Below are 15,593 nucleotides of genomic sequence, written 5' to 3'. Positions count from 1 at the left end.
AGGGCAGAGGTCAACCCCTAGGCCCCTTAGTTGTGGGGTGCCTCAGGGGTCGGTACTCTCGCCCCTCCTGTTCAACATCTATATGAAGCCACTGGGTGAGATCAGCCGTGGTTTCGGGGTGAGGTATCATCAATATGCTGATGATACCCAGCTTTTCATCTCCACCCCGAACCAACCCAGCGATGCCCTCGAAGTGATGTCCCGTTGCCTGGAAGCGGTACGGATTTGGATGGGGAAGAACAGGCTCCAGCTCAACCCGGCCAAGACTGAGTGGCTTTACGTACCGGCATCTTGACTTGTCCAAGAGGTTCCATCTTTGGTTATGGGAGGAGAGGTGTTACCTCCCGTTGATAGGGCACGCAATTTAGGCGTCCTCCTGGACTCACGACTCAGTTTTGAAGATCATATTGGAGTCGTGGTCAGGGGGGCATTTGCCCAGGTTCACCTGGTGCACCAGTTGCGCCCCTATCTGGACCGAGATGCCCTACGTACGGTCACTCACGCACTCGTTACCTCCCGGATAGATTACTGCAATGCTCTCTACATGGGGCTGCCCTTGAAGACCACCCGGAGGCTCCAGCTGGTGCAGAATGCGGCCGCACGGGTAGTGATGGGAGCATCCCGATACTCCCATATTACACCCCTCCTGCGTGAGCTGCATTGGTTACCGGTTGTCTTCCGGGTGAGATTTAAGGTGCTGGTACTTACCTTTAAAGCCCTACATGGCCTAGGCCTGGGATATTTGCAGGACCATCTGCTACCGGGAACGACTTCCCATCGCCCAGTGCGCTCACACAGAGAGGGCCTCCTCAGGGTGCTGTCGGCTAGACAATGTCAGCTGGCGACCCCCAGGGGGAGGGCCTTCTCTGTGGAAGCGCCAGCTCTGTGGAACCAACTCCCCCTTGAGCTCCGGATGGCCCCGGATCTCCGGTTCTTTCGCCGCGGCCTTAAAACATTCCTTTTTCATCAGGCTGACCTGGACTGACGACAGGGTTTTTTAAAATGTTTTTAAATTTTTAATTGTTTAGTTTAACTTATTTATTGGGGCTGTTTATTTAATTTCTTTTAACTTTTGTATTGTTGTTTTTATTGTTGTTAGCCGCCCTGAGTCCTTCGGGAGATAGGGCGGCATATAAGTCTCAAAAATAAATAATAAATAAACCATTTCTCTTTCTTTTTCGCAAAGTCAAAGGTTGGGTTGTTTTTGGTTTACATGGTTTATTTTTATATCCATTTCACTTAATAATATAGATAGCTGTTGCTATAAAAGCTTAATTTGTTAAAGAGATATTTACTTTCTCTGGAAGTTTCTTTAATCTTTTCTTTTGATCTCATCCAAAATATTTGGGTTTTCCTTTGCCTCCTCTTCTTGAGTTATTTATGTTTTATAAAATAATCTCTAATAAAGGTTTTACTTGCATCCAAGGCCATTCTCAAATCAAGTTGTAACACCTTATATTTAATTTGTGGATTTTTCCTGCCATAACAAATTTAGAATTGCCCTACAAATTTATATTTGCCTTTTGCCATTGTTTAATGCATCAATTGTCAAAACAGGTATTGTTTGAAACAAAAATAACATTCTAGGTAAAACATTCAACTTAATCACAGAAATTCCTCGCAGTAATGAAAATTTTATTTTCTCTTAATGTATTTTTTAAAATTTCATTCCATGTCTTAAGGTAACTATAGGGACGCGGTGGCTCAGTGGGTTAGGACGCTGAGCTTGTCGATCAGAAGGTCGGCAGTTTGGCAGTTGAATCCTGAGTGCTGCGTAACAGAGTGAGCGCCTGTTACTCGTCCCAGCTTCTGCCAACCTAGCAGTTCGAAAGCACGTAAAAATGCAGTAGATAAATAGGGACCACTACGGTGGGAAGGTAACAGCGTTCCATGCGCCTTTGGCGTCTAGTCATGCCGGCCACATGACCATGGAGACGTCCTCAGACAAGCGCTGGCTCTTCGGCTTTGAAACGGAAATGAGTACCGGCCCCTAGAGTCGGAAATGACTAGCACGCATGTGCGGGGGAACCTTTACCTTTACCTTAAGGTAACTATTTTGGAATAATATACAATTCATATTTTTCATAGTGATATTCAACTATTCTGCCTTTTTCTCAATCTTAAAGCCTATTTTATCAATTTTGTTTGATCTTGTATTTTCATATTTTTTGTTAACATCTATGATTATTATTGTTAAAACCTGCTAATGAATCCAAATTCTTTTGCTTATTGTTTGAAATCCCTTTAAAGGATCTTCTAGACCAGGCATGTCAAACTGCCGGCCCACAGGCTGGATGTATCACAACAAAACCGCACCTTCCTCAGTGCCAGCAATGGGGAAAAAGTCGCGATATGTTGCGCGACGTCATGTGACATGAGTTTGACATGCCTGTTCTAGACCCAATAACAAGTCATCTGCAAAAGCCCTTGATTTATAAGTCTATTTTAAAATCTATTTTTAAAATCTTTCCTCCCAAAGTATCTCATCCTGTCTTATGTCTCTATTCGGTATTTCAAGAACCAAAATAAATGGAAGAGGGAACAATGGCCAGCCTTGTTTTGTTCCTTTTTATCTCACATGATTTTACTAGATACCCAGTAACAATTATTTGTGGTTTCTTTGAAGTATAAATTGATTTTACCCATTTTATAAAATTATCTGCAAAATTCATATTTCCCAAACTTAAAGAAGAAAGGATCCTAGCAGGCTCCCTTTTGAGTGGAGATTTTCAAACTGGGGCTGGATGTCCACCGACTGGGATGGAGACCTAAGTACTTTCAAAATTCTATATTTTGTATTTCAAATCGCTGAAAATCTTACCCAGTTCACCTTCTGCTAGGCAAGTGACCAGGGGCTAGGATTCAATGAAATCCATTTACCTTAGTCTTTCTCTATTCTTACCACTGCGTTGACTTATTAATCCCATTACACCATCCAACATGATTAATCCAATTGTGGTTAATCAAACTTCTGATGCAACATATCAGGAAATTCTAAGATTAAGAAGGGGTATGATATGGTGTGGGGATGAATAGAATGATGCAATAGAAATATTTATTGGTGTGTCCCATTAATAATCTAAAAATGCAGTTAACTTTCAATATCACAAAGTTGCTGCATTATTCTTTTTCTTTAATATGTTTTTAAAGGGTAGATTAAAAACAATGAAAACAAATATAAAGTAAGAAAAAAGAAAAGAGAAAAAAGAGAAAGCTAAAAGTGCAAGAAAGGAGAAAAAAAACAAAAGGAAAAAAATAAAATAGAAGACATAAATACCTTCCAATCTTATTTACAGCAGTTTTAAGTAAATTATACATTTATCTCTTATTCTACAGTTACAACATAAGGTTCTTCTTTCTACAATCTGTCCTGTCCAATCATCAAAACCATAAATCATACATTCGTTTTTCCTGATCGTGCAAATTGTCTATAAGGGCTCTTGATTTTCTGCCTTAGTCTTGATGCCAAGAAAATGGGCGGGAAAATAAGACAAGATACCCAGTCTCCAATTCAATTTAATTTAATTAATTGGCTCTGTACAGCCCAAGATGGTTAGGGAAATTACAGAAACAAATATTTGTGGGTCAAAGTTTCAGAAAATACTTTCATCTTTTTGCATTTATCTCCCTGCTCCATTTTCAAATGTCCCCAAAGTACCATTCCGGCACACAATTAATAGGTTTCTCCTCCCAAATGGTTTGCAGCCGTTCGAGCCATGAAGTCAACATCTGTTCTCTTTTTTCTTCTGTCACATACTCGGGGGCAAAGCAGATCTGAGGGGAGAGTACACTGAACCCACAGAAGTGTAGGATTCCATGCTGGAATTTAAAAAAGAAAGAGACACAGTAAAAATCATAATGTTTGGCCTGTGATTAGACCATGGTTGATGCAGTTTTTTTTAAAAAAAATAGTAATATTGTAAAGTTGAATATATAGCAGCTTTCTAGCAAAGTTGCAAGAGGGAGCCAGAAAGAATGAATGAATGAATGAATAAATACATAAGTAAATAAGCACAGAGTTCCAATACATTTACAGGTTTGTATGGCAGCAAACTTACAAATTTAAGAATTCCAATCCCAGATAAGTGAAGGCTTTAAAGATAATTATAAGTATTTGGAATTCCACTTCACACATATTGGTCAATAGGCCAAGTGAACCCTATTCCCTGGTATATTTGTCCAAGCAATTATCCTATTATGGCTATTCCAATGAATTTTTATACAGCTCTTATGGACAACATAGATACCGCAGGTTCATGATGCTTCTCAACCACATGAAGAATGCAGGCTTAGGACAATTAAGAGTTTGCAACTTTTTCAGGTCTGACTGAATCATCTATCCACCCATTTATCCACCTGCTTGCTTACTTACACCCTTAGATAGCTTATAAACCATTCCAATCAACCAAATATGAGTGATCTAGAACTCTCTAAACTTGTCATTAAAAACAAATACACAATCAAATTGTAAACTTTCATCAATACGTTAGCTTATGGAAGAGAAGGAAGACTATTGAAGTGTCATTGTTCTATAACATCCATTAGTCCTGGCAACTGGCCGTGCCAGCTAAGACTAAAAGCAGATGTAATCCAGCAACTAATGCAGACTGAACTGAACTGAAAACCTTCCGAGTTCAAAACGACCCAATTCAACTATAAAACTCCCTATTCAGTTCTCAGACAGTGCTCCAGTTCTATTCCCACCATTGTAGAAGTGTTCTGAACACTAATCTGGACACTTTTTTTGAGCTTGAAACACTTCTAGAATTACTGGAGCACAGTTGGGAGACGTCTATGAACTTGGGATGTTTTGCCCATCCCTATTAAAGGCCAAGAAGCTGAACTTTATTTAGCCAACTCCTGTCTCCCTAAATCAATGGCTATATACTGGCCAGCCTTCATATTCCATGTAAGCAAGAAGGAAAGTTTGAGGAAAGAAAAAGGAAAAGGATTTGTTCTGAAGGGCTTCCTAGCTCAGTTCTCTTAGGTCAGGGGTAGGCAACCTTGGCTCTTTTATGACTCGTGGACTTCAACTCCCAGAATTCCTGAGCCAGGATGGCTCAGCTTGGAAACCTCTCCATTTCTCCTCAGCATGGCTGGCTCAGGAATTCTGGGAGTTGAAGTCCACGAGTCATAAAAGAGCCAAGGTTGCCTACCCCTGTCTTAGGTATATGCATATGACATACATCTCTAAAAAACTAATGCTAACATGAATTTTTTTTTTACATTCTCAATTCTGCTTTGGGAAGGTCATTGGCAAAAACAACAAATTTAGAAACATAAAAGGACATTGGCTGTTTACTGATCATGTTATTCTTCATGATGTGGGCAAAATAAAAAAAAAGCCAGTGTCAAAAGATTCCCCCCATTATGTTTTGAAGCCCTAGTCATATAGAGCAGAGCTCCCCAACCTTTCCAACTTGGCGGCCTGGAAGGAAAGGGTGGAGCAGGGAAATGTGCGCGCACACGGCAGCGCTAGCACACACGCACGCACAAATGGGCCACACACACCTGTGCAAACAGGCCGCTGGCACCTGCGCATATGCATAAACAGGCCACTGGCACCAGTGTGATGCTGGTGGCAGTGCTAGTGCAAATGGGGCCACTAGTGCCTGCGCGGCGCCACTACCATGAGTGGGGAGACTTGTCAGTTATTCCCGCGGCCCGGTGGCCAACAAGCCATGGTCCACAGTACCGGGCAGTGGACCATAGGTTGGGGACCCCTGATAAAGAGGGAAAGTGGGACTGCTGCTTTTGCTTGTACTTAACTACTCATTCATGAAGGATGAGTCCATATTTCTTGGATTCTTATTCAGAGATTGGTGGCTGGAAAATGTAGAAGCTGCAGTCCCAACAGAACCAAAAAGCACCAACTTGAGGAAGACCACAAAGCAAGAATAAGAGAAGACACCGGTTGGTTGGGGAGAACAGAAAGTCTGTCCAGTGGTAAGCACAGCTGAATACTTGTATCAGTTAGCTGCACAGCGTGCTTGCTATAACTGGCTGACTGAGATCTCCTGAAAAACTGAAAGCGGAGTTCAGTGCCTACCTAATTCTCCCAAAGCCAACTCTGAGCCAGCATTTGCATTTAGTCTCCACTTACCTGCATGGGCCAAAGAAGGTAACGAATATTATCACTGGGTCCTCTCCTTGAATACATCTCTTCGTCTCCTCCAGTGGTAAATGAAAGTAAAGCTAATTTATTCTGGAAGGGAACACATGTTTTATGTACCGTATATACTTGAGTATAAGCCGACTCGAGTATAAGCCGAGACCCCTAATTTTACCCCCAAAACTGGGAAAAGTTCTTGACTCAAGTATAAGCCGAGGCTGGGATCCGCCGTTCTGCAAGCCTCCGCCGCCGGCGGAGGCTGGATCCGCGCTCTGCAAGCCTCTGCCGCCAGCAGAGGCTCGATCCGCCATTTTGCAAGCCTGAATACACAGGAATACCCTGTGTGGCCGCGGCTCTCGGGGAAGCCCTGGCTGTCCGCTTCCTCGCTCCACGCTGCCATTCGGGGCCCGCACGTTCCCCGGGCAAATCGCGGCGCCCAGCAGGCGAGGAAACACGCCCGCTCCAGTCGCCCCCCCTTCCCTCAGGAGACGCGAAGCAAGTGACTGCCCGGAGCTTACCGAGGACTTGCGCGCGGCCGAGGCTTCGGTGCTTCCAGGATCGCGCGCACCTCTCCCAAGCCGCCGCCGTCCGGAGACCTGCCGAAGTTTGGGGAGGTTTGGGGAGGTGCGCGCGCACCTCCCCAAACCTCCCCAAACTTCGGCAGGTCTCCGGACGGCGGTGGCTTGGGAGAGGTGCGCGCGATCCCAGAAGCACCAAAGCCTCAGCCGCGCACAAGTCCTCGGTAAGTTTTTTTGTTCACTGGAGTATAAGCCGAAGTGGAATTTTTCAGCCCAAAAAGTGGGCTGAAAAATTCGGCTTATACTCAAGTATATACGGTATATATTCTAAATTAATACTCAAACCAAAGCCCCCACAGTGCAACATACGTACATAATACAGCTTAAACCACAACAAAGTTACATTGCAATGTGATTAAAAAAACAATAGAACAGTATCCTTTAGAATAAATTGGAAAGCATTTCAGAAAGCTGCATTATGTTTTAAAAATGTAAAATAAGGCTTTAAAGGCCAGTTTAAAATCCTGAATTGATAGAGCTATACAATTAGTACTTTAGCAACACTCCATAAACAACCATCCACAAGGCCAGCCAATTGACTGCCAATTGGGCCAAACTTCACTAACAGGTTACAAGTTTCCATAGGTGAACTCAGGTTAATATGTTAATTACACATTGAGTGCATCTGAAATACATTTCTTTATTATAGGGTTTTTTTTCAAGTTCTTTATTTTGAAGCCAATTTTTCACGCAGTTAAATTTTTGAGATCTTTAATTTGCCACAGATTCAGTGAAAACTGTATTTTTCCATTGTTTCTAGTGGCATAGCACAGGCCTTTTCAACCAGTGGTACGGGTACCACCTGTGGTACATTGGCACCTAGCAGGCGGTATGCGACTATGCTAGAAAAGTGCTAGTGGGGGAGGGGAATGAGCTGAACCAGTAGCAGCACCGCACAAGCCTGAGCGAGAGATGGCTAGAGCTGCAGGGCTAAGCGGAAGCACCAGGATCAGCGCCAGGCTCCAGCTGGAGCTCAGAAGAAGCACTGATCAGCTGGAATGTTGCAGCGTCTCCAGGGTCTTGTCATTTACATTCAGATGCTTGGCAACTGATTCATATTTATGATGGTCACAGTGTCCCAGGGTCATGTGAAGTAACCAAAACCTGCTGCAACCACCCAGCAAGGGGGGGGGAATAAAAACCAAACACCACCCCACCCCACCCCCGCTGAACTGGCAAAGAAATCCTCCGGCTCTAATTTAATGTCTTTCTGTGCAGCGACTCAGCTTCTAAAGCTGGCTCACAAATACAGGCCTGAGACCAAGCAAGAGAAAAAGCAGAGACTGTTGGCCCGGGCAGAGCAGAAAGCTGCGGGGAAGAGCGATGTTCCAACCAAAAGGCCGCCTGTGCTGAGAGCAGGTGTCAACACGGGTCACGACCTTGGTGGAGAACAAGAAGGCTCAGCTGGTGGTGATCGCACATGACGTAGACCCCGTTGAGATTCATCATCACTGGGGTGGGGACATCCTGGGTCCCAAATTGGTCGCTCGGATTACTAAACTTGAAAAAGCCAAGGCTAAAGAGCTGGCCAGCAAGCTTGGATAGATGTGTCAGTTTTTCTGTACATAAAAATAAAATTCTAAACAACAATAAAAAAAGAAATGCTCACAACTATGAAAATCTCAGACAGGAGGAAGAGCGCCGCTAGGCGGGCAGGCAGATGTCTTGCTCGGCTGTGGCTTGGGGGGGCACTTTTTTCAGTGCCATTGTGAGTTCGAACAGTCACTAAGTAAACTCATGTAAGTCGAGGACTACCTGAACTTATTTTTTCCTTTTTTTTTTTGGTCATCAAGTTTTTGACACCTTGCTAGGTGACTGTTGGTACTCAGATGTTGCCATATCGTAAAAGTGGTACAATGAGTGAAAAAGTTGAAAAGCCCTGGCATAGCAAATTTTTGACATTGTACTGATTCATGATCTTAGGAAATATCAGCCAAAAATAATGAAAACATTTATTATAAATCTATTGCTTTTCAAAATTCCTTTCAAAGCTGCCAATTTCTAAAAAAACCCTGAGCATTGCTAATGAAAACAGCACATTTGTAAAGAAAGGCTACAACTGGCTGGCTATATCGACTACCAAGATCCTGTAGGTAAGAAGTTTACACTTCATATCATGCAGTTTTAGCAGAGTGTTGTGACACATGAATAATCATCATGAACAATTTTTGAGGATTTGCTAGATTTAAAAGGAATTTGGTGCCACAGAGAGTTATTAATGAAGTTTATCAACCTTAAAACAAATTTCCAGAAGCTTTATAAGACTTTAAAGAGAGAAATTGTCATATTTAGTATAAATGTTTTGTGTAACACTGATGAAATTCCTTTGCTATTAAATATTCATGTAATCTACCTTCAGAGGTAGATTACATGAAAATTTAATTCTGGGAGTTGAAGTCCACACATCTTAAAGTTTGAAAAACACCACCTAGATGCTCTACCTAGAGATGACTGACCTTGCTTGGTTTGCAGTGAGGTTGATATTTGTGACCATTCTGTTTGTGAAATACATTCCATAGTCAAAGGGTTTCTATTACTATATCTTCTATTTTTATTTGGTTCCTTACTTATACTTTGTTAACTCTCTTCAGTACAGATACAAAGGCAAGATATTGTCAGTAAAATCTTAGTTTAATGTATACTTATAGCCCACCTACCTTGAGTAAACCAGAATCATAACACTTTGGGAAATCATGAGCAAATCCTTGGACTAAGACTCTGTCCATCCAGCCCTTCAGGATGGCTGGCATGCTGAACCAATATAAAGGAAACTAGATAGGATTACAAGAGAGAAAGGAATAATATATTTGGCTTTAAAATATCCATAAACACCAACATTTTCAGAAAGGCAACAATCAAGCAGGACATATTGCAAATAAGTATAAATTAACAAACTCTGGCATTATTATTACAACGTTGTCCCTCTAACATGGATCCTTCTAGATCAGTATAGTGATTGGCAACACACACCAAAGGTCAGATATATCCCTTCAGCAAATGTTTTTATCTACATCAGAGATGGGGAACTATGGCACCTTTATGACTTGTGGACTTCAACTCCCAGAATTCCTGAGCCAGCATGGCTGGCTCAGGAATTCTTGGAGTTGGTCCACAAGTCATAAAAAGGCCATAGTTTCCCATCCCTGATCTACATCATCTGAAGCAATCATTTTTCTTACTTGTTCAATAATAATTAAAATTAAAAAATATCTGCCTTTATTCTAAAACAAAACCAGATATATATACAAAGCACAGAATTGGGAAAGTTAATCAAAATAGATGAATCTATTGAACTGTCATTCCTAACCTATTCCCTAGATATATGCATGTAGACATTCTCTTATCCCAACTAACCTGACCCCAGGTTGAATGGCAGAAAGGGAAGATGGACTTCAACACATCTGGAGGACAGCTAGTTCAGAATGTTGAAGAACATACTACACTCACCAGCAACTATTGGACCAAAGTGTAAGGGATAATATTTGAAAAGTTCTTAAATGATATGATCAAACCAAAGCAAGCACAAACCTAAAATTTCTCTAAATTCCAAAGTTATATCAACATGATCCAAACTCTTAAACCAATTTGATCCAGCACCAGAAATCTCACATAAACAAGCTTTTGAAAAAATAATGACCTGGAAAATCACCAAGTCGGCTTTCTTCACTTTCTTTTGCTCCTCAATCAAATCTTCAGTCAGACATCCATTTTCATAAGCTTTCCAGGCCTCAGTTCCGTAATTAAAATTATCAGGATTGTATAATTCACCTATGGGCACAACATGACACAATCTAGTTGCATTTGAAGTTACCATCCCATCTTTTTTTAGCATAGGATCTCTGTCATCTTTCACTTAGATTTAACTCAGATCACAAAATATCATGTAAAATCTTAAAGGAACGGAGGACACAGGAAAATCAGTATCTTTTTAGAAGTCTAACAGCCCTCAGATTAGTTTGGATATTAGAACTCACAGCCTGAGCAAAAAGACTTCTGTTTACCCCTCATTTTCTTCATTTCAGCAGTATTATTTTGAAAGAATAGGAAAGTGTTTTGTTGCTGTTATTGTTAAACAATTCGAGTCAAAGGATTCTGTTGGAAAACTCCTGAAATCTTTGTTCATGACCTATCCATCCTTCACTCAAGTCATTACCTTATTAATTTTACATACTATAAAATTGATTTGGCTAACAAACACATTTTTTTCCATATACAATTCTTGTATCTCAGTAAAATGTATTCTTGGGACAGTTTCTTGGAAATACAAACCACAAATGTACTTCTACCTCATCAATGGCACCTACCAACTATATCTTTCCTAGTTGTTCTTGGCTCAAATTGCATTTCATACAAGTCTGAAACAGTGACAGTACAGCCTTGCTTCTTCAGTTCTTCCACTGTCAAGGTTTTAAACGAACCATTTAGAGATTTGGGCTCTTGGTGTGCATAGACAATCAATACTTCTTTCCCTAATGTTTAAAAAGATGAAGAAAAGCAATATTTACTTAAAATAGGAATTCCAGAGGCAGATAAAAATCAAGGTGAGAAGATCTTCTGCAATCAGCAACAGCATTCCAGTTTGAACATTTAGAAGCCCGTAACTGCTTTTTTTAAAAAAATAATCATCCTTATTCTTTTATTTTATCTTTTTATCAGTCAGACCAAGGTAGATTTTTTTTAATGCTTTTGTGTCAATCTTAACTCCTGGTAGCTATATGGACAATGTCCTGTCATCTTCTTAGCAAGATTTAGGAAGTGTTTGCCATTACCTGCTCCCTAGTGCTGGAATTGAGTGACTGGACCAAGGCTACTTAGGCATTTTGTGTCTAACGCCGGCCTAGAACTCACAATCTCCCAATTTATATGCCGATGTCTCAACCATTACACCAAATTGGCTGGAGGTAGCTCTTCCTATCCTAATTTTATCCTACAGCAACCTTTTGGTGTCAGACTGAGTTAGCAGTGATTGGCCCAGGGCCATTAAGAGCCTTGGTGGAGCAGTGGGCTAATGCCTCCTTAAGTTACACCAGCTGCCTGCAATTAGTGCAGGTTCGCATCCCACCAGGCTCAAGGTTGACTCAGCCTTCCATCCTTCCGAGGTAGGTAAAATGAGGACCCAGATTGTTGGGGGCAATTAAGCTGACTTTGTAATAATGCCGCTTGGGTGTGTGTGTGTGAAAGCCCTAATAAGCAGGCATATACATAGAATGAAGGCTACTGCTAAGCTTGTAAGCCGCCCTGAGTCTTCGGAGAAGGGCGGGATATAAATGGAATAAAAATAAAAATAAATAAATAAATATAGTTTCTAGCCAGGATTCTTTAAATATAATATTTTTAAATATAAAACAAGGCAATCTGTTTGTTACCCATTGATACCACCATCTCTGCTGTTCCCTGACTCAGCTAACATTTCCTCTTATCATTTCTTTAAAAAAACAAAATGGAAAGATGGCTTGCTGCACCTTTATCTTCCCAAAGGCTTTTGGACTCCTCCTAGACCCCATGGCATTTTAGGAAATAAAAATATTAGATGGCTGAAATTTGTAAATATCACCCCTCCCCCCACCACAAACACACAATGACCATTTGGAGAGAACATCCATAGTACTTTCTAAATATCTCTGTCTACCAGTCTAGTTGGGTATCCCTATGGAAAATGGGGAATCTTGGGGGACCTCTTAATTCTCCTTTGATAGAAAGATGATAAAAGTACAACTTACCTGACATTTTTTTCAATACCCTGCAAGTTTGTCGCAGTTGAGAAAATGTGGTTTTGAAAGATTCTTGTCAGGACTGTTACAAAAAGAAAGATAGATACTAAATTCCTTTCCTTGGTTTTCAAAAACAATTATTACTTGAAGCTGCCCATCTTGATGAACTAATAATGAGAACCACAGAAAAAAACAATAGACACACAAACTTAAGCACAAAAGCATCAGCAGAAATATTCTAGCTTAACAGCTCTTGGCAGTAGAAAAAGAAGCAGCTTTTAATTCCCTCTCTCTCATTCCTATCCAAGTCCCAAAGCAAAGCAAAGTAGGTTCAGTTTCTTGAGATCTCTGGACTACCCTAGCACCCAACACCTGGAAAAAGGAGAATGAGAGTTTGCTGCTATTTGCATGCCATAGGGATGTGGATTCTCAGGAAATTAGTTCTGTTTTGAACTAAGGATCAAAGACACAATCTTATGGAGTTCTGCCAAACGTTTTGGGTCAATCGCAGTTTAACAGAAGTGAAACATCTAACACTTAAGTTGCTGCAACTATTAGAGTAAGGAAAACCAGGAAAATGCTAGCTATCATTCACACTCCCTGAGACACATGGTCTCAAACTAAGCAGGAGTAAGTTCAGTAGACTATTGGTTTATATCATGGCCCTTTTATGACTTGTGGACTTCAACTCCCAGAATTCCTCAGCCAGCATGCCTGGCTGAGGAATTCTGGGAGTTGAAGTCCACAAGTCATAAAAGGGCCAAGTTTGAAGACCCCTGGTTTATATTCATAATAAATTCACACACCCTCATCTGTCCATTATACCTAAGGCACACAACATCTAAAGAAATAGTTTGCTTATTGGAAGAGATGCGGACCAATCTGCCACAGCCTTGAATGCAAGTTCAAGAAAAGGAAACTAATCAGCTTATCAGAACATAAACATTAAAAAAAACCTTTCAAAGTGTAAAACATTTTCACTCACTTTACGATTATGCAGTTTTGCCTTACAGCACTTTACCGCAACGTGCCTTAAGCACGCTGAGTGGCTTTCGAGAATTAACACCTGTACCGTAACGGAGGATTTCGGATTCCCACAAGGAAGCACATTAGCAGTACCATTTTATACTGTATTGCACCGCTTACTCAGGAGTAAGCTCCGTCCGTGACTTTACTTCCAGGCAGCTAGCCTTCTACTTCCGGTCGTTCGAAATAACCCGCGTTGACTATTATTAGCCCAGCTAATTCACGGATCAAAATAAGTGTTAGTAAATGATAATTAATTTCTGAATAAGACAGCATGTACGATTGGGCTACGGGGCGGTCCAAGATATTTGGATGAACTACAGTAAGCTTTAGTAAAAAGGACAGTTTAGGGTTCCCCTTTTATATTATTTCCAGATTTCTCAAACTGTAAACTTTACGTGGATTTTCTTTCTTCTTCTTTTGCAAGCCGGTTTCCTTACTTGAAACTCGTACTGGAATATTAATAAAAACCTAACAATAGAATATAATCAAAATTCTTATTAAAAAGTTGGAAAGGAGAAGATCGTACCTGAAAACAGCACAGTAACCAGGCGGACAGGATAGGATCAAATCACCTAAGGCTAAGCAAAACAGGATCGATATAGTTAGTGCGACTAGTAGTGCCTGGCAATCTAAAAAGCGGGGTGGTGGGTCCGCCCCTTTCTTAGTTACTTCTCACAATTATATGATTTGGAGCGTGTGATTGATTGTCTTCGCCGTTGTGAATTTAATTGCGTTTTCATCCGTATCTGAATTGCAGTTTTCCAGTCTGAGACAGTACTGGAGAGAGGGAAAAGGGATGTTTCAATTAAAATGAGATTTCTGTTGAATAGCAAGTGCCGTAGATAGAAACCTCGTACAGCCGATATCGATTGGGTTCACATGACAAATTGAACGAAAAGACTGTGATCATGCATGGATTAGTGTGTGGTGGGAATCCATTTGATGTGCACAACATAGTGAAGTCCCAGCAAACTTGGGTAGCTGAGTTCACACAACATGCTAAGCTAAAATATATTTGGATAATTCATGGTTCAGTGTACTGTGCAAACCAACCTAGTGCTGTTAACATGATTCAGTATGTATGGTATTGCTTTAATTTGATAAACCACAGAACAATTAACTGAATTAATGTGTTACTGATAACTGCTAATTTTCACTGGGTCTTATGATTAAGTAAATATGCATAGAAAATTATTCAGAGCCTCTTGTGTATGAGGAAGTGGAGATTGCCTTCTTACTGTTTTCCAAATAATTAGATATTCAGAACTTGATTATTAATTAATGTTTCCAATGTTTAGAACTATTGCATGAGCAATACAACCCTTACAATCATGGAATCAGGATGAGAAAGGGCCTTGGGGAGATTCTAGTCAAATGCCCATTGCAGAGCAGGAATTTTCAGGCCATCCCAATCAAGGGCTGGCTAGCCTTTTCAAAATCTCCAATGATGGCACACACACAACTCCTGGATTTGTGGACATATAAGAGATGAGGGCAGGTTGAGACTAGCGATTGGCTTTTTGCGAGCTCATGCCTTCCTTTTTTTTTGAAAATTTTTTAATTAGTTTTATAGGGTTAATAAAGAAGGTAGGGGAAAGGGGACTTGGAATAGGGTAGAGGAAAGGTTAAGGGTAGGGGTTGGGATATATACATATATTTGTGAAGCAATATAGTGGTTGGGTAGTCCAAAGTAGCAAATAACAAGTTGTTTGTAGATAGTTCAGGTTGCATCAATAAAAATTCCCTCTGATTCCCTTAATTTTCACATAGTCAAAGTAATTAAGTTAATACAGTTCTAGTTATGAGCTAGTCAAATAACAAAGTTTTCAATATAGTTAGACTAATACACATCAAAATCCTGTTTTTAAGTTTTACCTAATTGCAATATAAATTAAGGTAGCCTATGATATGCAGAAAAGAGCTTACTTTTTTGGTAACCTACAATTTCCTATTTCAGTAAAGAATAATTCTCTTGTCTACAAGACTTACATTGTTCATTACATATCATTCTTATGATTTAACAGTAAAATCTAATTTTCATCTTGACACATCACCAGTTTATTAAAAAAAATTCATCTTAACCATTCAACACATAATAAAATACTATCTTCTATTATAAAATTCTAAATTCTATTGTATAATTCAAAGTTTTATTCTAAAAGC

At 40.4% G+C, this 15,593-nt stretch overlaps 1 protein-coding gene across 2 annotated transcripts; it reads right to left on the bottom strand.

Moving 5' to 3' along the window:
* Positions 1-3,505: 3,505 nt before the first annotated feature.
* On the bottom strand, positions 3,506-14,019 carry NQO2 (N-ribosyldihydronicotinamide:quinone dehydrogenase 2). 2 transcript variants are annotated; one of them, XM_081322565.1, is made up of 7 exons: positions 13,957-14,019; positions 12,411-12,483; positions 10,995-11,159; positions 10,328-10,458; positions 9,348-9,461; positions 6,104-6,205; positions 3,506-3,819 (listed from the first exon to the last, which is right to left on the bottom strand). In XM_081322565.1, exons 2-7 carry the CDS (start codon positions 12,415-12,417, stop codon positions 3,640-3,642), a joined length of 699 nt encoding a protein of 232 aa, XP_081178691.1. In that variant the 5' UTR covers positions 12,418-12,483; positions 13,957-14,019; the 3' UTR covers positions 3,506-3,639. The 2 variants fall into 2 exon arrangements, with proteins under 2 accessions (XP_081178691.1, XP_081178690.1); XM_081322564.1 differs by lacking the exon at positions 13,957-14,019 and adding an exon at positions 13,387-13,569.
* Between the last annotated feature and the right edge of the window lie 1,574 nt (positions 14,020-15,593).

Source organism: Vipera berus (genome assembly GCF_964194415.1).
Source record: "Vipera berus genome assembly, chromosome: 3".
Taxonomy (NCBI): domain Eukaryota; kingdom Metazoa; phylum Chordata; class Lepidosauria; order Squamata; family Viperidae; genus Vipera; species Vipera berus.
This window is presented reverse-complemented; position numbering and strand designations above follow the sequence as displayed.